General features: G+C 39.3%; 1 protein-coding gene across 1 annotated transcript; it reads right to left on the reverse strand.

The window, feature by feature from the left end:
- Positions 1 to 3,632: 3,632 nt before the first annotated feature.
- apln (apelin) lies at positions 3,633 to 26,098 on the reverse strand. Its single transcript, XM_041990374.1, has 3 exons — positions 25,929 to 26,098; positions 12,319 to 12,491; positions 3,633 to 8,035 (listed from the first exon to the last, which is right to left on the reverse strand). Exons 1-2 carry the CDS (start codon positions 25,993 to 25,995, stop codon positions 12,325 to 12,327), a joined length of 234 nt encoding a protein of 77 aa, XP_041846308.1. The 5' UTR covers positions 25,996 to 26,098; the 3' UTR covers positions 3,633 to 8,035; positions 12,319 to 12,324.
- Positions 26,099 to 26,694: the final 596 nt, after the last annotated feature.

Raw genomic sequence — 26,694 nt, forward strand, 5'->3', positions numbered from 1 at the left:
GGTGTTTGCATCATATTACATTAGTACTTTTTGTGGTAAGTAGTAATTGCATTTAAACTGTTACTTTGTAACTGCAAAAGTAACCTGTTACTAGTTACTCTCTAAAATAAGGATTCAGTTATTTCTTTATTTACTTTCTCAGCCTGTGCTCTTTGTTCTTCACAAAACAAATAAAATGAGAAAAAAATCCCTAGTTTGCTTCATCTCAGCAACTCACTGAACTGACAAGAAAAAAACATTGTAGAAGTCACATTGTTTGACATTGAGGATTAAAATGGACAAGAGCAGTCATGCTGAAATGCATTAACTCGTTCAGATTGTTTCATTGAGCCCCACATACTTAATTTGTTTATTTGTTAAGTAATCATTGACAATGTGCTCAGGGAATTGTATCCATCATTCCTGCTATTAGCCTCAAAAGGTTCAGATTATTTACCATAAAAAAACACATAAGGAGGTTGGGCAGCTGATAAATTTAAATATAATAAAGTTAAATGTTGGCTGACTTCATAATCAAAGTTTTATTTTTATTACTTGTGAGAATGCTTTTATATTTTAGGGGTTTTGTCAATAACATGAGAAAAATAAATGCTTTGTCCTCACCATGGGGACTATTGAAAATTTGATAGCATTTGCCTTCATGCTGTGAACCAATGATTTATGGATTAATGACTCATTCTAAAGCTTTGGGAAAACACTGTGGGGTACACTTTGAATGTAACAGTTTAGTAAGTGTAGTTTCCACTGTATTCCACGGAATTGGTACAATTTCCAGCAAATCTTGGCTCAAACACTCCATGTGCTACCTGTGAATCTTCTGCCTACTGCTGCATAATGACAGAATAAAATTTATGAAGTAGAATAAGTTTTAATCAGTTGTGTTGTTACATACGTACTTAATTTGAAATCAGAATCTGCACATTCTCAATAATTCAAGTCCATGAATTTCAGGTGGTTGAGTGGCAGCTGTGAGCTGGGTAATATCCCTTGCTGTGGGTTTGTCCACAGCTCTCTGGGCTTTGTTGGTGGTAATACTGGAGAGCCAACTGCAATAAAGGTTTTTATGATGTGGCAGAAGTTGATTCTGGAACTTTGTGCCAAAAGCAATCCAGATGTTACTCTCACAGTCTGTTTCTGTGATATACATACACTGCACACATACACTGAGGCACAGATGACATTGAACAGCTCTTCCAGTCTTCACATCTCACACTTTTTCTTTTCTCTCTGGCTGAGGGAATGCTGTCTAAACCTTAAAGGACCCCACTTGAGTTGCAACTGTGTCAGACACTTATTATCCAGAAAGTTTTATTTATTTGTTTACTTTTTTCTGACAATAAAACCAACAATACTTAATGTTTGCTTCAGCCAGTCTCGCTCTTCCTGCAGTGAGCTGATGGTTTGCAGGCATTGACACACATTCCAACAGTGGCTACCAAGCAGCATTGGAGTCACTTTCACAAATGGACCTTGAACTCTTAAAAGGGACGTCTGGGCTCACAGTAACACACCACTAGTGGTCCTGCTTGCTGCCCGGCTACAAACTGTAACTCTATAGCCTCATTGTCACGCTCCATATCCTCCTGGTGACCCCAAGCCCAATTATACAGCTGACCCAGGCTTGATGATATAACCTTGGGCATATTTTGGGGTCTGCTGGGGCTCAGGGGTGCACCTCTTGTCTATCACGACATGTCAGCTCTGTGCGTTAACCAGACACTTCCTTGAGTGGTCCCAGCGGGGGTTAGGGATGAAGAGTGGCTCCCATACAAAGCCCAGTGCATTTCATCACATTTCCTGACTAAATCTCTTCTTTTACATAGCATTATGAAAAAATTTGTCTTTGTGTAAGGTTTTCAGTTGTATCATTTCTGGTGTAACCAGAATAAGAACCCCAGATAAACAATAAATCATTATATATTTACACATATTGAGTTAAATTCTGAAGTCCTGATTCCAAATCCCTTTTTTTGTAGATATAACATGCATGCACACTGTATTTCATTGCTTTATATATCTATAGTCTCAGTGCATGCTCAGCAGCTGTGGTGCATTAAGGTGCACCATGCTTAGTATGCACTATAAACTCTGGAAAGGCTAGCTGTCACTGTTGACGTGTTCCCTAATGGATGAGGAGTTGATTTACATTTCTGAAGGCATACAGAGATATTTTTAGACGAGATTTGGCTGAAGGTAAAAGTTAAATGGCTCTACCTGCCAGTTTATGTCTTGCTGGTTTTTTTTTTTCAAAGCTTCAGACTAGAAGAGAGATTTGGGGCTTAGATTTCATAGAACTATAAAGACATAAAGTCTATATTTGCGGACATTTACGAACCATAACCAGAGTGTAAAATTATACCCAGGAAATGTGACACTGCTCTGCTAGTAACAAAATTTAGGAGGAAAACAGGTAAAGTATTTAGAGCTGCTTGATGACAAAATGTGAAAATAACTTTGTTTTAGAATAAAAGTATTATACCTTAGAAGTAATTCCTTGCTGTTTTCTCAAACTCCTGTGAGTGAATTTTGTATCCTTGATATCACAGAAAATGTTCTTGTACAAATGTTTGCGAATAAAACCTCTTACTTAAACAATGTTTTTATAAAAGACTGAAAAGTCTTCCAGCATTACTTAAAAAAAGCACATAAACAGCTAATATTGGTGCCAGAGGCCATCCTTGGAAGGTTCCTTTGGTCTTATGAGCTGTTGATGGGTCAGTAATATTAACTTATTGACTTATTTAAATTTATTTGTCAACTTTTCTGATAACCTTGCCATTAAATATGTTGCTGCTGCTGCATTATTGTATTGTTTTTTATATTTGTCTTTGCACTTTATCCATTGATGTACTCGAATACATAAAACATGGCGTAACTTGATAGCCAATATTCTGGCATCACTGTATGTGATCTCTATTGTTGTGGTTAGAGTGAAGACAGAAAATATAAAATATGTCTTCCCTGTGTGGAGCTCATGCCCTGGATCTGTTACATGAAGTTAAATTATGTAAAAGAACTGGCCTGACTTTAATGTGACAGATTGTGAAAAAAGTACAGAAGAGGTTTCCTGATTAAAGCATTCCATTTGAACTGAGCAATTGTGTTTTATCTCTAAGCAGAGAGAGAGAGAAAAAGCTCTTATATACAGTTTTATTGTACACTGTAGATATAGTATGTGGTCAGGGACTGGTGGGTCTACCAGAAAAATGTGGCTTTAAGGAAAATAATGACAGTTTAATGGACAGTCTGCCAATCCTCCACTTTAATCCAAATCCTGAAATACCCATATTTCAACAGATATTGTTTAAATTAACAAAATGAAAAATTGTGCTTTTGAGACAACAAAGCTGTCTAAGTTCGGTGATAGCTGTAGTTTAAATCTAAATTCTTTAGATGAAATTGGTATAAAAGTTTATATTCATACCATCTCAATTCTTATTTATTTCTGAACTCTGTGTGACACAATCATTAAGTCAGTGCTTGTGAACTATATGCATGCATCTGGGTTGTAAGCATTGTTAATGTCTGCACTGAATTTAGAGCATCACAGTGCAGAAGTGCATGTCTTATTTAATTTTTTAAAATCTATTTAAGCATACTTTTCATTTGACAAAAAAAGACACAACACTCTATTTTCTTAAAATAAGATTTTTAATATTACTTATTATCATAAAGATATATTTACACACTTTACAGAAATAGAAAATAAAAACACAAAGCTACGCATGAAAGGAAAAAATAAAATAAGTACTCCAAGAGCTAAAGCTTATCTTTTATAAATTAGAAACCAAAAGTTCAAATATGTACACAGTATTTCAACCATTTCTGATACACTTGTTTTATTTATTTATTCATGTCATTTATTTTTGCCCAGTTCAACATCAAAACAGAGACAGGGACTGTACATTTGGCCTGGTGAGTAGTATGAGCACACACCATGAACAGAATATAAGTTTCAGGAGTAATACATTGTCTTTCAAATGGTATCTGCTTGAGACCTAGTAACACTGTTGTGATGGCGTGTAAGCCTACCGACTGCATTTCTCCTAAGATTGTTCTGAATGTGACTGTTCTTGGACACGGTGGTTACATATATGAAGGATGTCGCTATCAAGGCGGGAGGGGCCTGTGCTATTCTGGGTGTAGGAAGTCTCATTTTGAGGCTCCAAGATAATGACAGATCATTGTCATGTCTCATGGGAGTTAAAATCTAGTTATCCTTTGGATTGCCCAGCCAGAGGAAAAGTGTGTATTCATCAGATTGAATATCAGCCACTTGATCCTACAGACACCCACTCTAAAGGCCAACATGATACAGTTTGATGGGCTTAAAGATTCACAAGATAAAATCATGGAATGTGTTGTGTGCCAACTCTGCTTCCAGTTCTGCAATCAATGAAATGTTTTGGTAAATATCAAAGCAATTTCTTCCGGTAGAGAATTGAGCGTAGAGTGGCAATAGGAATAATAATAATAATAAAAAAAAACATAAACCTTGTGTTTTTCTGTGATCTTTTTTTAATGAGGGTGTTGTGTCCGTAGCTATGGGAATCAATGGCTAAGCTAATATTTTAAAACCTGCTTCTAGCTTATTCTCATCTCCATCAGTAGCTCATATCTATCTCTCTGCTCGTCCCCACTTCTTACACACTCCCTGCCAAATGCAAAAATAATTAAACACAGAGGGGGCAAGTTCTCAGAACAAACATTTTTCTACCAGGAAAACATGCTAACAAGTGCATAGGAACATTACTCAGGCCTTGTGATGGTCACAGAGAAGAGGAGTTGGAGAGGAAACATTGAGAGGATAGGAATCGTTTCTCTTGTGTAAGCTTTGCTGGAAAAGACCATTAAGGAAAATGGTTTTGCTCCCCGAGCATAATGTATTGGTTTACCATTTCAGTTTGAGCCTGGACGTGCTTGTCCTTCCACACCACCAGGCCCATTAACCTGATGTGCAGGGAAGCGCTGTGAGCTATGATCTACAAAAAAAGAATGCCTGAAAGCTTTCACGTGTCCACGACATATTGTGCTGCAGACTACTTTTCTATTTTGTTACATCCACAAAAGATACAGCTTTTCACACTGTATTAAAAAAGTAAGCTTTGGACAACCAGCTAGACAAGAATCAGACAGAAAATTGTCACAATACACTGGAAAACCATTCCATACCAAGAGACTCTTGTTTTCAGGGTGTATTTTTCCAGCAGCATAACGGAATTTCAAAAGTGCAGCCTTTCAAACCCATACAGAGAAGTCTTGGAGCAAAGCCACGTCTATTTCTTGTAAGTTGTTGACACCAGAGGCTTTGGATCTGTGGAGTATTTGGCTTTTGATTTTTTTGGATTCAACTGATAACCAGACCAAGATTAAAATGAGTTTTTACATAAACATTGGTTTGCTCTGGTCTCTGAAAGGGTAGCATGGCTGGTGCAGATGGTGAGGATACATTCATGAAGAATAGTGCGGATACAGACGTTACTCGGCTCCGTAACAATAACTTCTGATATGGGGAAATATTGATTTGAACCCCCTTGTCATGACCCAGTCTACTTTCAGCATCCAAACTCCTGCGGCTTTGAACTTTCATCCCCAGCTCATATCTTCCTACTATCTTCCCCAATAATACATGAGACATCCTGAGTAAAGCTGTCTCACTCCCGTGGAGCATTAATGAAATCTACATCTCTGTCTGCGAGGGTATGAAAAAATAATGGTAAAACTGAAATTATTACACTTCTCAGTGCCCTAGGATTTAATACATTTTTAATCAAGGTGAACTTGGCTGGGTGGATTACCACTGTGATTTTAGATGCTCTCTTAATAAAGGCTTCTCATGCTGGGACTGAGAAGACTGCATTTTATTATAATATTTGCATGAGACATGGCGAGAGGGAAAAAGTGTTGGAAATCTAGGTTAACCAGTCACCAAATGCTTATGGTCAAAACTGATTTGAACTCAGGGAGTTAGCTTTTCTGAATTACAATGGACTGAAGTGATATTTTAATCTGAAATCTTAATAGAAAACAACCAGGAGGCTGTTCAGCATACCTAACGCATAAACAAATGATTGGAAGGTGGTCAGTCACAGTCCTAATGTGTTAGATAATTACACACTGAATCAGCAGGGATTTGGAGATTGAAAAGGGGGAAGGGTGTGGTTTCAGTCTAAGCCAATTTAACAATGAGCTCAGACTAAGTGGCCCCGGCCAACCTTGGGGAGATCCATCTGAGAAAGATTAACTCCAGGATTTAATGAGCATAATGATCAAAGCCACGGCCACCTGTGCTGTGGAAGGGCACTCTAGAAAGGCAACTGTATCCAACTTAATGTAGAGACATCATGTGTAGAAATGACTGAATCTAGAAAAATCATGTCTATATTGGTGTATACATAAAGTGATAATAAAGATACAGTATATGAAAATATGCTCATATAAGTTTTAAATGTACTGTATGCTTGTGTTTCATTGAATAAATGCACAAAATAGACTGCTCTAGTACAAGCCTCTATCACAGCACCCTGAGAAAAAAAGAAATAAAACTATAACACAGAAATAAACAAACAGTAATATATTCCAGTATGATGGAAAGGCATAGCTTTTTGTCAGTGAAATGTGTTGTTATAAGGGTCAAACCAGCCATGTGCTGAATATTAAAACCGCCGGAGCACTAGTGGTAGGCTGATCGTGGTGACATTTTAACAGAGCTGATGCTTTCAAATGGCTCCTTTTTTCATCTATTCAACTTGTCCTCTTTGCCGACATTGTCTGACATGGGATGTCTGTTTGCAAAAATTTTAAATGCATAATGTATCAGTGTATCAAGACTTTAAACAAGAGGTAATGTGTTTTTCGTTTCACCCTAACCTTTTATTCCTCCGTTCCTGGCAGCATTGTGGAGAACGTTACTATTTGGCACTTCATTAAAAGGCAAGGCGGTCTGTCGGTGGAGCAAACCGCCACTGCCAGTTAACAGTCGTGTAGAGCAGCTGCGCAGGGCAGCAATGTGGTGAGAAGGCTTGGGATTGCGGACAGCACTGGGATTTGGGGTCAAAGGACTCATTCAAGGTGGGACATGTTACAGTAACCTTGAGCTTGTCAGGAAACCCCCCTTCCCCAAGGTGTTAATGAGTTCAGAAACACCAAAATAGCTTTGGATTAAAGAATCTCCTAAATGAGGGAATTATTCTGTCACTTTAATAAATTGTTTTGACAACATGTGCTCTCTTTTCAGTCCAGCCTTACTTTGCATGTGGACATACAAGCATTGAGAGGTACAAAGCACCATTAATAATGATAATTACGTGATGAGTATGATGTCATTCAGACGTGACGCTTCTCCTTGTCCAGTTTAAACACTAAATCTTTTGTTCTTTTTTGCAGCAGACATCCAAAGTATCTTGACTAAACTTTGCTTATGTCAATTTTTAAAACGGACTCTGCCTTTCTACATAATCAGCGCCCTCACCCACTAGTAAAGCTGTTAAGTAGCTACACAGCAATGACATCAGCGGCTGCTGTAACGTTGTATCTGAATCAAGTGAATACCACATTCTGGAGCAGTGACAGATGCTTTAAGACTCAGACTGTTTTGACCGGGCTCCCTCTCCACCACATGTCATGCAAAGTGTGTGAGACTCTCAGGGAGATCGCTGTGATTGGGCTCTATTAAGCAAATAATAGGAAAATTGAAAAGAAAAACACTTGGGAGAAGACAGAGATAGATAAGTAGTGAGGGAGTAAGAGAAAGAGAGAGACAGAGAAATAGAGTCTGGTTGCTCGGGTTCAATACCCCCCCACCCCAACCCCCTTTTCCTGCTCCCTATTCCTCCTAGAGCTGAGGGTGAGTGGCTTGTCCTGATTTTTTTTTTTTTCTTCTTGTTTTTTGTGGACAGAGTTGCTTGAAGAACCAGCAGGTGTTATGGACATCACTCTTCAGGCTGGGCAAGCATAGGCCCTTCAATGCAAGGCCCCCCAAGGCAAAGGAAGAGCATAGAAATCAGAACCTGGGGGAGGGCGCTCAAAGCATCATCTGCAAAACAGGAAAACAACACAGAGAATGCACAATCAGCATGTTTTGTTTGTTTTTCCTTAAAAACATGGTCGTGTAGAGAAGGGTTTGACTTAATTAGTGTTTTGTTTATCAGAAAAAACTCAACATCTCTCCAGGGGAACACAGTATGTAAGAGACCTTGCAACTTAATAAATAAATAAGTGAGTATTTCATTTATTTATTATAAAAGGATAGGCCACTTACTAATACAATAGTGCACATTACTAGTGTATTTTTCTTTTGTGTTTTGTTTTTGTATTTTATTAGAAAAAGCTAATGTAATCCTTATATTCTTAGCATAATTCAATGCTTAGCACATGCACTAACAATGGAATAAACACCTTTTTTTTTAGCAAAAATATATGTCTCATAGTATGTATACACAAAAACAAAAATGCCCAATGATTTACTCTTAAATGTGTCTTGTATTTTTGCTTTGTTTTTTAGAGGAGTTTTGTAAAATCCATTATGAGTAGTCCATGTCTTACCTGCAGTAGAATTAGTGTAGTACTTAGAACAAGATCACTGAAAAAACTACTTTATTTTATTATTTAAAGCACCTCTAACTTAAAAAAAAACAAACAAACAAAATCAAAACAGTTCAAGGATTCATGCAGTACTTCACTTGACTGTAAATTATTTATCTTAACATTTTCTTAATTGCAGAATATGGTCTATGTCACAGTAATATGTCAAACCATGTCACATATGATATAATTGTGTGATGCAGAAATAACATGATGTAAAACCCCACAATACAGCAGGTTGTGTGAATTTTTCATGTTTAAATAGTTTCAGATTGTAAAAACTTGGCTGTCTTGGTGGCCTCATGCTGAGTAGCTGTTAACTTGTGAGACCACTGCTGTCTTCTGCAAATAAGACACTGAATTATTATTTGTATTTCAGACACCTCTCTGAACCTTTTATCAAAAATTTAACTTTTAATTTAACACATGCAGGTCTAATGTACCACATTATCCAATTTTGGTGCCAAGAAATATCACCTTGTCTGGCTGTATCTGGGACTTTTGTACCCGATTGTATTTCTCTCTACATTGACTATTCAGTCACACACTGCACTTCTACCACACTCATGGAGGTATCTGTGAGCAATCCTGGACAATAGCTGGGTTTTTCAGTGTTCTTGTCACAGATGGTACTTACAACTATAAAACTTAATTTGTGAATTTCTCAGTTGTATCATCAGATCAAAATATCCCAAAATCATTAAGTTCTTTTATGACTGCTTCCATGCTCTTTTAGCTGTCTGTATCATGACTCATTTGTGGTGGTTCGCGTACCATGACAAATATATCGTGACAGAACGGGATACTTTTGAAGATATGTAAAATCATCATTTTGGTATGCCTTTATACCATGCAGACATTCAAACCCTAACCCAACAAGTATGCCCCTCAGGAAGTTTTTGCTGAAACCTTCTTTGTGTTGTTCTCTGTGTTATCTTGCACATCTTGAAGAAAAGGCTATCCTAGACATGTTCTAACCAGATTTCATGGTCTTTGATTGGAAAGTGCAGCAGGGAGTAAGAAAAACAATTGTATATCTGGCTGTGAAACACAAGCCCAACATTATACTACACTCTGGGGACTGGATTACTTCTTGACAATGAAAATCTTTCATCTTCTATCGTTTTTTAATCTTCTCCTATCCTATGATGATTTCAGAAGATTCAGCATGCTTCATTCGCTGATAAGAGCCAGAGCTTGAATCAAGACAGCATTTTTCTGTGGACATGTAATGTTCCTGAACTGATTTATGGTATATCTAATCTCCTGCGAGTTGTTTTATTTGTTCATGTCCTTTGTGCTTTTGGATCCATGATATGATTTCAGTGCAGAAACTCCCTTGAAGTCATGCAACATTATATAGTGTATGGGAAGGACATGCAGACATTATGCTGATGGGTAAATGCTTAAAAGACTCATTCACTGAGTTTTCTCACACTCAGGGTCACTAGGGGTTTCCTCTAGCTTTAAATCTGTAATATCCTGTTGTTTTTAAGACTGTCACTGGCATGTTCCAAGAGTTGTAATAGCATGGCTTAACCTGAATCTACTTAGATGCTCAAAGAAGTTGACCCAGGTTGCCATCTTTCTTCTCAGAGCTGCTCACATCTGGAACTTGTAATGATGAAAAATCCAACTTCGACTCAGGTGTCATACAGAATAAAAGATGAGCTGCTTTTGACACAAAGATTGGGTGATGTTGCTAAATAGCATGAGGCTGGAGGATGGACAACGTCAAGGAAATCATTGTCTTTTATCTTTATATAAACAGTGTAGTAATTATGTTTTGGACAGAAGTGACATATCCACAGAATCTGTCTGTGTATGAGTCCCAGTCCTCAGCTGGATGTATCTATTGAACTCTAGCTTTGATCAAACAAACTGCATCTCCAGCTGCTTCCAGAAGTGATTTTTCCCACCATCAGCACAAACTGAAGAAGAAAGCAGGAAGCATGAGGAAGAACAGAGCCTTTCAAGCTGATGCGTTAGAAGATTGGACAGATTGATGCTGGATATCAGGCCTTGTAAAAGACTTAATTCTTTCTGGCAGGCTGTGGTCAAACTGAACTGAAAAAAATCTGACTTTCAGTACCGATTTTCCTTGAAGCATTTATTTATTGATGGTTGGTATTCCACATTCACTAAAATACTGATGGACAGCCTTATTTTCATTGTGGTCAAGTTGGGGTAAAATGACATGGTATGTGGAGAAAACTCCATGAATGAGGTGAACTATACACTTAGTAAAGAATGAGGAGGAGTCAGAGAGGGGAGTGAAAAAGAAAAAAAAAACTTCAGTGTGTTGTGGTTTAAGTGGTGTTTGCGGAGACAGCATTGTGACTCACTGAACTGTTCACTTTTACTGAGCTTCACAACTTCCTGAAGCTCCTCTTATTGCGTGGCCAGCATTCTGGCACTGAACATAAGCTCCAAACACTCAACTCACTGAGAGGATTCTCACATTTTATTGCCAGACGAATGGAAGTTTTAAGACCCATCTTGTCCTTCAAGTGCTACTATCCTGGCTTGGACCTTACTCATTGTTTTCACCTTTGTTATAAGCCTCTAGAGTCTCGTATTCAAAGCAAAAGGGAGCTCAAAGAGGCCTAACCTAATACACAAAACTACAATAAACATTGATTATCCATAATTCACTATAGGTTGTAAAGCATCTCTGGATGTTTTAGAGAATAGACCTTTCAAACGTCTTTATCTTTGATCCCTATTCCTTAAAACCGATTAACCATGCCTTGACACTCTCTGGCTGCAGCCTCCTCTCACTATGGATTTAATTTACAGGGGACCTCTGCAGGTCAGTGCGGTATGGTTGGCACCTCCTGCAGCGATATTGTGTCTTATTCAGCTTTCCTGTCTCTCACATTGTCTAGGAAAGACGTTGAAATTCTGCTGTTACCTTCTTTTCATAAAAACATGCTGACATTAATGAGTTTAAACCTGGACGGCCTGTAAATTTGATAGTGGTATTAAATTGCCTGTAGTATATTTTAGTTTCTCAGTGAAGCTTGATCTGTTTTTACTGAAATACAGTGAAAATGTTTGGGTTCAGTATAGAAAATCAAACTGTGAAAAGGTGACAAGCAAAATATTATCTTTGATTATAAATGTGAGAGTTTTTCACACAAAATCTTGTTTTACCTGACAGCAAACTAAACATTCGCTTTCAAGAAAATAGTTGCTGCCAAGAAACCTAACTCTACAAATTATTATCTTTGGATAAAAGGTTTTAATTGACTTAACCAGATGGAGAGTAAAGATCTTTTCCAGCTGAATTAACTCAAAGGTTAGGTTGTATTAGGACATAAATGACGTAGATTTAAAAACAACCTTTATCGTTCTAGGAAGCTTGTAGGCAAAGTCCAATAATCGTTTAAGACATGCACTTTTTTTCAGTGCCAACAATAACATCCTTCGGATGGAGCTCAGTCTGACTGTGGTCATTAAGTTTCCATGTAAGAGTTTTTAGCTCGTCAAGTATTTCGGGGCTGAACTTCATATCTCTTTATACATTTCTCTGTTCATGAAGATTTTCTCACTGAACTCGTCAGTTTCTTTAACTGCTCAACTCTCACTCAACAGAAAACTGACCTGGTGGATAAAACACAGCTGAGACAGACAGCTAATCTATATATTTTTTATTTTCCAAAACTCTCTGAGGAGTAGAGTCCTTTTATTGCATAATGCTGGCTGTGTTATCACCGGTTTGTTGAAACTCACCTTGCTCTAGAATGGCATGGGGCCCTTGTGGGAAAGACGGGGTCGTGGGCGTCTTCTCTTCCAGCCGGCTGGTCTGTGGGTCTGACCGCCTCTCGGTGGATTTTGCGGCACCATTTTTCTCATCTTTGCTGCCTCTTCCAGCTCTCTGCCATGCTCCGTGGAGGCCATGGGACCTGGAGGACACATGCACAGAAAAGAGATCAATTTGACAAACAAAAATGGTCTTCCCAGTAGATTCAGATCGTGTTACAAAACTTTCTCTCATCCAGGTCATCACAATTTGATCCTGAGCCAAGTAAATCAGTGCTTATAAAGAAGTGGCACAATCCGAAAGAGGGATCACGCTGGTAATAGATGAGGAAATAAGAGACATGTATGGATAAACTTGTGGGAGATTCTGTGTGGCCCCTTATAAGCCCACCCAGCATTCTTGCTCATCAAGTTGGTGTGGTCCAACACAAAGCACCGCAGAAACACAAAGCCCTGGCAGAGGCGAAAACCCTAAACCCTCTGTCTCATGTCTCCATCACTCTCCCTTAAAATTACAAACTACATACAACACCAAACCCACTGGAGGTGAATCTTGTTGCAGGATTTGTCCGAAGCTTGGGGATGAGTTTAATAGCACTCAGTCTCACTGGGAGCGTGTGGATGTCTTAAGTGTGTGAGTATGCGTGTGTATGAGAATGATTCCAGATGTTTTTAGTCATTTCTCAATAAGTGTGGCTTGATCCCTTAAAGCCCTTCTTTTCCCCATGCCGTGGTCCACCTCAAGTGTCTGCGACCTCTCAACCTATGGCAAACTGACAGACCGCCTCTTGGGTCCTTTTTTTTAAAAATTTTTTATAATGATTCGCAGCAAAACTTTATTTGTAATGGGATATTTAATATGGGTGATCTTTCACACTGCACCTCATTCTTTAGTTCAGTGAAATTTGAGTAAAAGCAACAAAGGGCTTCATGTGAAAGTGGTTAAATATTAGCAGCTATGTATGTGGTGATGAATATGTAGTTTGAATCAGTTAATATCATACTATACTGAGCTTTTGAAGTGGAGTTTTATACCCACGATTAAAGAAACCCTGAAGCTGAGGATATTGTGAGTTTTAAACCATAGTTTGCCAATTTAGTATTATCTTTTATTCAACCTCCTATTTTTAGTTTTGACCAATCAACAGGTGATTTATTTTTTATTTAAGAGAGACTTCTGCTCAGGAATAATCAACATCTTCTTAATACCTTACCAATGATTCTCTTTAAAGGCAGTGATTTCTTAAGAGCCAAACTAACCCCTTTTTTTCTTTGCACATTTAACTCCATCAAAAAGCAGATTGACATTACACACATGAGGTCATGACATTCCTGTCTCCTCCCCTCAGAAAGACTGGCACCGTTTTTAGAATTCCCGAGGGAATGACCTTCCTTAGCTTTACAAGCGCTTCGGTGAGGACACAGCTTAAGATAAGTCAGCTGGTTTGACTGCAGAAGCTTGTAAAAGCAAAAAAAGTATACTGAGGACAGCAGCTGAGCAGCTTAAAAAAGTGGCGATGATGCTAGGTTTGCACTTTTCTTAAGAATCTTTTCATCAGTCATTGTGAGTTGTGATATTAAATGTTTTTAAATGAACAAGGCACAGCTGTGGCTCTGAACATGTTGGCTAACTTAGATTTTATGGTCTGGCTCTAAAACCTGATTACTGCATTTAAAAAGTCTTTAGTGTGTCAAGCAGATAGCCTCGATTTGTTGAAAAGAGAGCAAATTCAAATACAGGACTTAAAACATTGTCAGAAGAAAAGCAAATTCTTCCTGCAGACTTTATTAACTAATGACCTTCAGCTGTGGCTGTATGAAGACTGCTTTTAAAAGAACAACTTTCTTTGAAAACGAGGAAGAAAAGAAGAGTTTAAGGCTTTCAAATTTAAATAAGGGTTAACTGCATGACTGAACTAGACAGCTTGTTGAATGTTTTTATGTATATCCCTTAAATGCCAGACATCTCAAGTTCCAATTCCATGCTAATCCTCTTCCACAAGCACATTACACAGTATATTTATAGGCTAACAGTGGGCTAATTCATTTGCAGCAACAGAAAATCTTGGTTGCATATTTCTGCATCTAAAGCACATCTTTGCCCCTTGGAGCACTAATCTGAACATTATCCTCTTGATATTGTTCTAGATACACAATGAATGAGAGACGTTCACACGTTCTAAAGGCATTCAGCTCATTTCTTTCAAATCCAGGGGCTTGAATGTTAATACTCACAATGTTTGAGTAGATTTTGTGGCAAACTGAAGTTTTATAGAGAGGTCCTGTTTCTCCCTTTTGCCACATGAAACACCCTCTTCATTTAGATGCAGAACACACAGAAACACAAGAATGTCAGCAGGCTTGAAAACAAACTTGTTCATTCAACTTCTCATCTGCAGAAGTTGTTTTAGTTGATTTGAGTGATCACATTTAAAAGTGGGGTGAATTGCGTTTGATCCCACATGGAAAAAATAAAACTGAAAAGACACACTTTTGGATGTAAATTTCTGTAAAGAATTTCAGCAAACAAATTGGAGACATACCCTGTTTACCTATTCTGCAAAAGAAAGAAAGAAATGTTGACATGTCCAACAGCGATAACTGCAGCAAACACAGAGATACACAATGCCTAATGGCTGTTGATGTATCGTAATTAGACTGTACCGATTTAGCACCTTACTAGTCATGTTGACCACTCAAAGAGCTTTAACACTACATGTCACATTTATCTGTACTCATACAGTACTTCTATAATTATATACTAAGCTTTCCCCTTTCTCACATATTCATTTAGACACATAATAGACACATTTCAGGGTTCAGTGTCTTGCCAAAGGACATGTAGCAAGGGAGAAGCCTGGAATCAATCCACCAACTTTCCAGTTGGTAGACGACTGCTTTTCCTCCTGAACTACAGCTGCCCATGGGATGGATGAGTGGAGTGTTGGTCTTCTTTAACTAGTGCTGCAAACAGATAAGACTCAGTCACTATGTGCACACACACACAAAGGAGTGCAAGATAGTAGAGTAATTGTACCTCGGCTCATACAACTCATCTGCTATGCCTCTCCGGGTGGCTCAGCCTGTCATCTAGGACCATAATGAGACAATTTAGATGTTTCCCGTCATGGCAAGCTGTCAGCCACAACTCTGCACCGGGGTTTGAAGGAAGAACATCTTATGATTCTTCTGACAAACCTCAACCTATCCTATCTGGCTAGAGAAAAGTGTAATGAAAGCTGCTAAAAATAAGCCAGGTCTCAGTGATAATAGTGGCAGTATAGATTAACTCTTGCAGCCTGTATGGAGAGCATCTCAGTGTGACAGACACATCAGCACCTAGCTTCATGTCGCAACCCCATCTATGGTGAAAGACTCACAGATTGCATGTGGCATCATCTGTTGCTCCTCTGAACAAGATCTTTTGATTGTCTCCATGGCAGGTTCATCACTGGATAATGCAGATTTCATCTCCATAAACAAAGATATCTCTCCTATCTTATTGCTCTGAAATTGGATCCAGTCTCTGTAGTATCGCATCTGATCTTTTCCCATGGGAGATTTTAATGTTTGCGTTCAGCTGGTAAAACAGTCAAAGAGCTGGATAGCATATGTCGCACAAAAACAAGGATCTTACACCTTCCTCTAGTGACCTTAGAACCTCAATTTTGCACTCTTTCCACCAAAACTCAGCTCATCTTTTCTCACTTGGTAATTTCCTAATTAAAGTTTAATAAAGGGGGAATTTCAGGAATGCCTTGTTATTGCTGCTACTGCTGCTTGCAAGAAGTGTGGAGAAGAGTGGTTGTGGCCAGAAAAGGATAGGAAGAGGTGGTCATCTAGAGAAAAGAGTAGTTGACAGTGTCACAAACTGGCCAGACTCCAGACTGATGATCTCCATGTTCTGCTTTTTACATTTACTGATGTGATATCTGTTATTTTGTTTTTTTTTTGTTTTGTTTTTTTTAATGGCTCGCTCTCTGTCTTATTATGCCACAGCGGAAAGTAGAATATTGACAGTTTATCCTTGTTGATTCGGCAACAGTCCATCAGTGGTGTCTGGAGAGATGTACGTCTTCTACTTATCCATCCAGCCCGAGGAGAGATGAGAAATGGCTGTCCTCTGGTTCAATGCCAAGTTCATCAACTGCCCTCATGGCTGGCAAGTGCGAACTATATATCACACCGCTGTGTCAGTGCAGGAACACAGCATGGCAAATAGGCTGGAGCGGCTTATTAATAGTTGTAAAGGAGATTTGTGTGTATCGACTGCCAAAACAACCACATAACAAATGTGTGAACTTGTAAATGCAGCCACAGCATAATGGTTTTTGTGCCACCAGGACATAAGAGATTAAACTATGCCAGCCCGGGAGTTTAACTACAGCTACAAGTACACAAGAGGGCTTGTGTTTATTAGAAATATAAAATGTAAACATACATAGTGAGTTATGGCCACTGAAATTTGTTCTCAGCTGTGTTTAATTTTCTTTGTCAGTGTAAAATGATTTGCTGTCCTCTTGAATTTTATCTGTTTGTTTACCTGTCTCGCTCATTACTCATAACCCTCATCATGAAACTGTTGCGTGCAATCTCATAGATTCATTTTCATGGTCAGCTGATCTTTTCAGATTTAATCTCTCCTCTGTGTGTCTTTTCACAGTTGCTACATCAATTATCTGTCACCTCTCCATTCTGCTTACTGCTTTTTATACAATTTTTATCTTGAGGTGTAAACTCAAGCAGAACTGAGGAAAGGCATCAGCTGTGTTAGTTTCTGATTTTTCTTCAGGCAGCGGAACATCTTGACCAAATTAACAAAGCTAAGATATTTTTAAACAGTGGTGATCAGGCCAGGCCAAAGTATTCCAAGAGGTATCAGCTTCCTTATCAAGAAGCATTCCTCTGGTACCATAAGAAGGAATTTTTGGTGATCCTGTGACTTAGCTTGTGGCCTACAAATGTCAACACATTTTTGTATGGAGGTTCATGATTGTCAGATGTTATATCTTGAATTAATAATTAGTAATATTCCAGGACTAATTAAAGTATTTTCCTGTACCTCAGTTATCTATCAAAAGCCTTAATTTCTGATCAAACTCAATTCACCTTTATTTATATAACACCTTATCAAGCACATAAGAGCAATCCAAAGTGATTTAAAAGTAAAAATGATGTAATAAGGCAACAATAAAATAAACCAAGTAAAAAAAATTTCACAGGAAAAGAGCAAAAAAATAAGATTTGAGAGATGACAAAAATAAAAGCATATTACAGTAATAAATTATAGTAAAATAGATAATGATAAAAGCAATGATACATAAAATCATTTCAAAACTGCCAGACCAAAGAGACAGATTAGATGAAAGCGCTCTCAAATAGACGTGTTTTAAGTTTGACTTAAAAACTAGAGAGTTTCTGTGTCCTGACCTCTCTATCTCTCTCAGATATTTTATGTTAAGAGGTAATTTGCATAGTAGAATCCTGACAGGATCACTTAAAATAATGATCATGGTATACATTATTTATAGTCTTCATTGTCAAAATAGTCTTTGATCACCTTAAAAATTTCTCAGTGGCATTTCTGTCAGAGCCCCGCTGTGTTATTTACAATTATCCCAAGTTGCAAGTAAAATTTAAGTCTTTTTTTCTCCCTATCTGCAAAATGATTGGATTAAATAACAGACAATTCAAGCTTTTCAAACTTAGAAGCCATATAAATTCGCTCAAAACACTAATAACATTAAAGCTTTCCTTATACCTTAGGATATACATTTTTATTGCAAAATAATTTCTACATATGAATAAAAATGTAAAGATAGACATTTGGGTCTATATGCAAGGTATGTACAGCTTATTGCTCTTTTTGGCAAATGAAACAATGTTTGTCTTCGTGGGAGAGAAAGAATTAATACCCTGGTGTGTGTATCCATGGTTATTACCATGACACTAGAGGGACAGGCCTACTATCTACATTGTGTGCTCTCCTCCTTCATTCACTAAAAGGAAAGGAGTAGCTTTAGCTAATGAATCCCTGTATAGCATGCCATTACTTCAGACATACTAACCCACACTTCCAGACAGAATCATGTCATGAGTAGTGATGCTTCCACTACATAAACACATTAAAGGATCAGGGTTATTAAGGCAAGGATGAAATGTGTTAAATGTGCCAGATACAAGCCAAATATTCTTTAAACCTAGAATAAGCCCCACAGTGCAACAGCATCATACTGCATATTGTCTGCACAGTAAGTCTAGGCCTTGGAAGAAACTGGTACCAATTGCTTGCCGACTTTCAGACCATGTTACCATGGCAGCTGTGAATGGTGCTCAGTTTGGGGCAAAAGGAGTGGCATTGTCAGCTGATATCAACTAGGTTCTCAATTTACAAATTTCACAGCACAGAGTCTGAGTGCATGGTCAGCCCTTTGACTCTGTGTGATGTTTTCAGCCTCCTCTGTGAGCCACCACACTTTGCATCTGAGTGTTCATCTCAGGGAGGGTGAAGAGGGTTTGTTTTGGTCATGAGCACTTTTTTTTTCTATTGGGACTGTTTGATATGCAGCATTGTTGTACTGTGATAATGCTAGGCTTGTGGTTGAGCTGAAGGCTGGCTTTGTCTACACAAAATCCAGTGAGGAAACCAAAGTGCATGAAAAGTTGCTCCCATTACTGCAGCTTTTAAGCTTAACCCCTTGTCTAGCCTGCTCTGAAAGTTACCCCCCCCACGCACATAATGAAGGTTCTGACTAATTGAAAACAAACTGCGAAGCCCTGTGGCTTCCAACTTTCTACAGATGTCCCTTTGAGTAAGTCAGCCACATGTGAAGTGGTGCTATATGCTCCTGGACTACAGAGTATATGAAATGATGAGGTGTGAGACTGCATACTCTGCTATGATCAGAGCGCAGTGAGTTCAAAGGGCCAGGCAGCCGCACTGAGCCAGCTAATGAAGCCACTGACTCCCCTCACCACTTGACTGCCTGTTGGTTTATTCACAATCCCACTTTAGCTGAAGAAGTGAATTTGTGTATACAAGGTTACTGCAGGTTGAAACCTACTGAGCATGAGCTGTCTGTGATGTAAACATAAAATAACTCCAAGGGGAGATTTCTATTAACAACTTTCCACTATATGTGCCAAACATCGGAGGGCAGAAGCGGAAGAGATGCTGGTGCTGCTGTTTCCGTTAACAGCAGCAAGGTTAACCTCACAGCACATGGCAAGTACAGTAGGTAAGGATACCAACCGTTGCCCCAATCTCCAGAGATTGTTTGTCAAGGGCAAAGGGATCCTCCAACCATCCGTTTCCATGGGCACACTAATCAGATGTGAAACACAGCCCGCCCTCTCCTTTATTATAACCCCACCATGCAGTGGACTTGTGTGCTTTCTTCCATTTGTGATGTGGGAATATTTGAAAAAACATAAAGATTGTGCAGGGTTTACTGCGGCTTTTAAAGCCCAAGGAGACCATTACTATTCCCTATAGCATAAGCTATACAATTAAAGGAAAATAGCTCTAGCATTGCATCAGACAGTGTTATCACTCAACCAAACTAAAGAGTACAAAACACTTAGGAACTTAAAATTTTAATGAAAGGATTATCACTAGATAAGCTATTATTTCCTCCTGTCGCTATTTGGGATATCACTATGTCTAAAGATGTGGAAAAGATGTGCTAAATCGTGTGTAAAGTAGCATAATTAATGTTTAAGCCAAAATACAACATTAAACTGTTTTTCTGCATCACACAAAATCCTTCAATCATTTACAGCTGCAACCAAAAATGACCACATGGTTGCAATATCTCTGGAAGCCTTACAGTAGCTGATTTTCTGCCCAGCACTGGTTGGTAACAAGTTTTTAGTTGGAAAAATTGATGCCAGAGAAGCCAAATGGAATTGAAATGGCAGTAATAGCCAATGTTTGTGTTTAGCAAATAATGAAGGTAATTGGAATACAGGTAAAGTGAATTTTCTTTATATTCTCAGTAATTCTTCCATAGTGGTTCTCACTTTAAGTAATAAGTATTTCCTACTATGTTTTATCACTTATATCTTTGTTGTGTGGTGCAAAAAAAAAAAGCCCCTCTGGATAAAGAGAATGCAATAAAACTTGATAAGCAATTTCGTCATACATATTTAGTAAGGGAATAAAAGTTGTAAAGACTTTTACTGACAGGCTCAGCTGCAGAGTGCTGCAGGTGAGCGCAAGTTCACTATTAATTGGGCTGCTATGTCTACAGGGTGAGGATAAGCTGTTTGCCTGATGCTCAAGCATGTTTATGAATTCCATATATTGTTTTGCTCTTCTATTTTTACAAACATCTGTTCATGTTCAGGGGCTCTGAGTGCAGGGAGGCCTCTCCTCCTTGGTGAACAAGACAGAGGGACACAGTGAGGGGCCCTGTCCTGATCCAGGAAACAGTATGTGGGGAGATCCATGGTATTAGTCAGGGGGAGATCATTTGATTGACCAGCATTTAAGTGTACGTGAGAAATAGTCTCCTAGGGAAAATAACCGTTGTGATCAAAGACAGAGCGATTTAGATGAATAATGCATGATTTCATAAATGAATGATTTCTGTGTTGTCACAGAAGGGACCCAATTTGCAAGGAAGATGGAGGAGATTGGGCATTTTTACATTTTTTTAACGTTTAATTATAGAATTGAACATAAGGTGCATTATAGTTAGAAACCAACTGAGGTATACCACCCCATCCCATGATTGTCTGACCGTAAGGGAGACAAGTATATCCTCTTGCTTAAGGCTTTGAGTTTAGTCAGAGCCCTCTGGGGTGTCAATAAATGAACCCAACATCTACTAAATCCCACTCCATAGCCCCATTCCACACTCATACAGTATCTTTATAGCTCTGAAATCTCTTATCTGGCGTAGAACTGCCAAACAAAAGCCAGCTGTGTGGCAGTTTTAGCCATATATGAAAACCATACATGATAGTGCCAAAAGAAGTTTGAAGTTAATATTAACCATATTTATCTGATATTTTAGATTAATTCACTTCTGCTTCTTCAGAACCTCGTAACTGGTAAAGAATAATTTTCTACCACAAATGACATCTCCAAGGCAATATAAAGAAGTCATATTTTCCTATTCTGGGTTCCTACAAATTGAGCATGAAAGTAATTAAAGCACCTGCATTCTTAAAGACCATAATATTTATTCTGTGGTCTGGCAGGCCGTTAATAAAAATGTCCACTCAGATCTTGATCAGCAATCCGATCTGCTGGTACAACCACTATAAATGTAACACTTAATGTTTGAAAAAGGAGTCATAAATCACTTTAATATTGGACGCTGGTGGAAAACAGAGCTGTTTCTGAGAATATCTGGGTCTAATTAAGTTGTAAGGAGTGCCCCGGGCCCGAGGACAGGGTCTGGCGATCACATGAGCTCTGGTTAACACAGGACCCCTTCCTCAGCCCCACTACCTCTCACCCAAACATGAGGGGTTGCACCCTCAAAACTCAAAGGGGGGCCTCAACTACAATAGACATAAAAAAAGGAAACAAGATTAGTTGGACAGACATCTTTTTTGCTGACTTGCAGTGTCATTATGCCACACATAAAATCCCCCCCCAAAAAAAGGACAGGATCAGCCAGTTTTTAGATGTAGCTGAATTCCTCTCAGCTCTCTGCCTGTCTGCCCTTTTATTTTTTTGCCCCTTGGACTGTCTTTTACTCCTCCTTTGCTTTTTTTCTCCTTCACTGGATTTGCTTTCAAGGGAAGATCTAAGTGAGTAGATTTATTCATTCAAATGATTCTGAATTACATTACAGCAGCCCAGCAGTCACATATGCCAAAGTCTTCAACAGCTTAGCTCTCTGGAGACTGTTAGCCCAAAGGTTAGCCTTATATCCCTACCAAATGAGCTATGATTTCTCACCAAATCTCTTCGTTAACTCCCACCCCACGGCAATTATTAGTGGGTGTCATTCAACAAGCTCATATTGAGTGATAATATACAGATGTGAAATCGTTTATCACACATAGTCCTTTAAAAATTACCTTTCTACAGTCTCCAGAAACAGTGAATTACATATCATGTAACTTGCAGTTACGTTTTTAGGGTTGTGTCATTAAGATGTTTCAGAGTGGTAAAAATAACTGCAATGGATTTTCTCTGTCTGGTTTAATACTTTATATTTCAAGGTACTAAATCACATCCAACCACAATACAGAGCAGCTGCTTCTGAAACTCCTGAGGTAATTTTATGCTGTTTTTATTCTACAATCCCAACTATAACACAAACATTAAAATCCTGCTAAAGCAGTATAAACTGTGTCAAAATCTTACAGAGCTGTCAATCTTCACTTTTACAGCCACCCATTATTCTTATATTGTATTATGTGTGATTAGAAGGATATAATTCTGGTGCTTCTCTTAAATCCAACAGAGTATTATAAAAATTTAGATAAATCAATGAGTTTCCAAACAACTCATCAGGTTGAGTGTATTGAGTTTAGGTGTGTGTGTGTGTGTCTGCAGTGGATAAAATCCAGTGATGCTGCAGGTTATCGGCTCTATTTCCTTGCAATGCTGCATCAAGAGGAAATCCAGGTTCTCCACGAAATGGATTTCATCTGACCCTGTGGGAGTGTTGTGTAGTGTGTGTAATATAAACCCAGCTGGTCCTCACAAGCTTCTGTGCCTAAAAAAAGGCCCTGTGATTTTACTGTAATCCTTCAATAACCTTACCACTGCTTCCCCTTTGACAGAACTGTTTGCCCACAGTTATTGCTCTATCTCTGGACATCTGGAAAAGTTTAGTAGCTTTTCTTTTCCCTACAGCGACCATAAACACATCCACACACACAAACACCTTCCTTAGATTAGAGAAACTGGGGATTATGAGTTAAAGCTTGCTGGTTAAGGTTGATTTACGTCCATAGATTTTGTTTCACATTCTATTAAGACTTAACTAGGCTCTATGTGCCTTAATGAGCAGCTGCATGTGTAGTGGTTTCCCCTGCATTGGCTGTACTTTGACTTGCAACATTTGGTTGAGCATCTGAACAAGATCGGAGTTAGTGAAGTATGCATGCATGCTGGTTCCACAGAGCAGGTATAGCTCCAACAATACATCAAAGTTTAATACAGAATAATAGCACTGCTGACAGCTCTCATAAAATCGCCCACTTCCCAAGCAGACGATTTCTCTGCCAGATAATCTCTCTGATCTGGGCCCCTGCTCACACTCACCACAGCCTCACCTGTTCCACCCAGGCTGGATAACTGCACCTGTGTATATGTGTGAATGGGTGACTGTGTGTGTGTGCATGTCTGAACTAGCCGCCATTGTTTTTATGCTCTGACTCTCTAAGTGAAGACTGATAGTGTGTTGCAATTGCAGAAAAAGTGAAGCGTTGGTAACTTATGAGAGACTGTGACAGACATGTTTTGTAAACTGTTTATGTGTCATAAGACTTTCACAGAGGGAGGAAGAGTGGTCGACCTCAGGATGAATTATGGATACCACATGTCTAAAGCTGGAGCCCACTCTTGAGCCAGAGTGCTTTTCGAGGATGGGTAATTGAAGTGCACTGCTAAAGGATGCTAATATTACATAGAGAAGGCCTCAGGAGCTCATTTAGTGTACTGAATGAATATTGTAAGTAGCTTTATGTTGAGTGAATTGCCCTTTGTGCTAGAATTCTTGTTAATATGCATCTCCACCCATAATTACAATCAAAGCTCACACAGGCACACTTCCCCACCGTATATCAGTCAGATTCACTTCTATGTGCACACACACATGCTCTCCTTGTTTCACTCGTTATATCTTTCTCAGACACAAGCACGCACGCAGATGCCTAAGAGAGAGAAAGCCCACTAAACGTGAAAAGCGTTTGTCTCAAGATGAAAGGCTTCACACCCACTGCCTACATGCAGAGTCTCTTCCGACACCTTCCCGCGACAGCGCATACTGTAGCAGAGGCTTGTGCTACGCAGACACACTCCAGCTAGCATCCCTCCCCACACCCATCAACACCGCAACACACTTGCATCCCTGCCTCTCTTTCACTCCATTTCTCTCTCTTTCTCTCTGATACTACAGTAGCAGCCAGGGAACCAATAGGCGCATAAGTGGCATGACTTGACCGTTGAGAAGGATAAGCTTTCATGAAAGCCCAAGGCACAGCAACCTTGTTTTCCTCGTCATTGGTAGCACGGTGGGCTCTCAAGCATGGAACATGCTTAGCCACACGCAGGGCGTGAAAAGCGACACTGACTATGATGCTAGATAATTGCTTCCCATTTAGACAAAAATAGCATGTCGCTGTAACGAATGTGCTGGGGAGCATGGGAGCTTTGAGTGCTGTGGCCATGGATCGATACACAGAGTGGACGGTGTTTTGCAAACATAAAGTCTACACTGCATCTTACAGCCACTATCTATAAAACAACTAGCAATATAGTCTATAAAGAAAATTCTTGTATCTTCCAAGATGTAAAGATATATCATTCTTACATAATAATTTTAGCTTAAGCATATAATAAGTGATCTACATGCAGACATATATTGTTTATGTAGCATCTTCCACATGGGCTGAATATAAACACAACCTGTGAGTGTGTTTTCTAAGCCACTCTAGTTTGTAGTTAGGTGATAATCTCAGGAATAGTCTAGACATTTACACAGGCCTTAGTGTTGTTTTTTCACAGCACAGTGTTACCTACATCACATCTGCACATCGCCCATTATTCTCCAAACTGGTCCCAAAACCACATTTCTCAGAACTCATTTCCTCCCATCAGCCACCAGAGAGAAAATGCCCTGTCCCTGTATGATTTTTCCATGTCAATGTTTTTGTGACAAATAACAGACATTTTAGGTGCACAGTGGAAAAGATAACTAGTCCAACAACGGCTCCAGAGACACAGCAGCACTTTACTGGGCGTCAGGACTGAGCCCCTCTAGAGACAATCCATGCATCTGGGATCTGTGCTCCCCTCATTGATGCGTACAACAATTATGTTCTTCATTATCATCACTACAGGAGGCGTGCATGCATCTATAGGTGCTACACATTTATAGTCATGTAATAATAGCACTTGAGTCAGATGAAGTACATCAAGCCATAAATTAATCAGGTTCATTCCACCTTAGAGAACATGTGCTATGCATATCTTACATTTCATAACAGCCTGTCACACAGTCACAGTCACACATACGTCCAACATATCTATCATTCAGGCATAGCTCAAGACATTAATAGCCATTAATAAAATGCTTAATATTTCATGTCCAGGTCTAACAAGCATACACCAAGGTGAGGCAGGGAGGAATATGATCCATCCAATCTGAAACCTACATTCAAGTTTACCATTAAGAGCTATGACAGTACAATAGCAGACAGTATAACCACTGCAGTGCAGTACTGTATACAACCAGGTGCTGATATTCCTGTCTTTTAGAGCCCACACAAGGCTAACCATACTGGGTAACTGATCAACTATAGCTGCCTGCACAAGCCAAACGCAAACAGAAAGAAATAGAAGGCAGAGAGAGAGGACAAGCGACAAGGCTGGCCTCTCCTGTACTCACCAGCACTGGCAGAACACAGCAGAGACACCAAGAGCACAATCACCAGCGTCAGGATCTTCACATTCATTTCTGCACTCCCCTCTGGCTCTCTGCTAGTCACTCGCTGATATACTGTAGTGGTGTGTGTGTGAGTGTGTATGTGGATGGGAGGGGGAGAGAGAGGGAGAGAAAGAGAGAGAGAGAGAGAGAGAGAGCAGCTGAGCGAGCAAGAGAGAGAGACTGTTTGCTCCCCTATGTGTGTATGTGGGAATATGTGTGTGTGGTGGCTGACTGTGTATGTGTGTATTTGTCTGATTTTGTATTTGTATATCAGTTTGTGACAGCGCCACTCTAAGACTGAAGACACGTCTTTATCTGAGCTCTCTCACGGAGGTCTGTGAGTGTGTGTGTGTCTTCTTTTCTTCTGTCAGAGAAACGGCAGCAAGTTCAGTGAAGCTGTGAATGTGCTGGAAGTCAGCTCGCAGGTCTGTCTGTCAGCGTGTCTCTGTGCATGTGAGTGCTGCTCGCCTTGGATAAGAAGACTAGCTGGTCATGTGGCTTATGTATCATTGACTCTGTGGGTCACGGAAAAGTCCTCCTGCCCCACCATCTCCACCCCTTTTCCACAAACATGCAAGTGCACAGGACTGTGGAAAGAAGGAGAGAGGTAGCAAAGAGTGGGAGGGGAGGGGAAGTGGGGAGGAGAAGGCAGTCGGGGGGGGGGGGGGGGGGGGGGGGGGGGGGTGCATGCAGGTTTATGATAATACCCAAACAGATGCTCTTGTTG

Source organism: Melanotaenia boesemani, chromosome 7 (assembly GCF_017639745.1).
Source record: "Melanotaenia boesemani isolate fMelBoe1 chromosome 7, fMelBoe1.pri, whole genome shotgun sequence".
Classification (NCBI taxonomy): Eukaryota; Metazoa; Chordata; class Actinopteri; order Atheriniformes; family Melanotaeniidae; genus Melanotaenia; species Melanotaenia boesemani.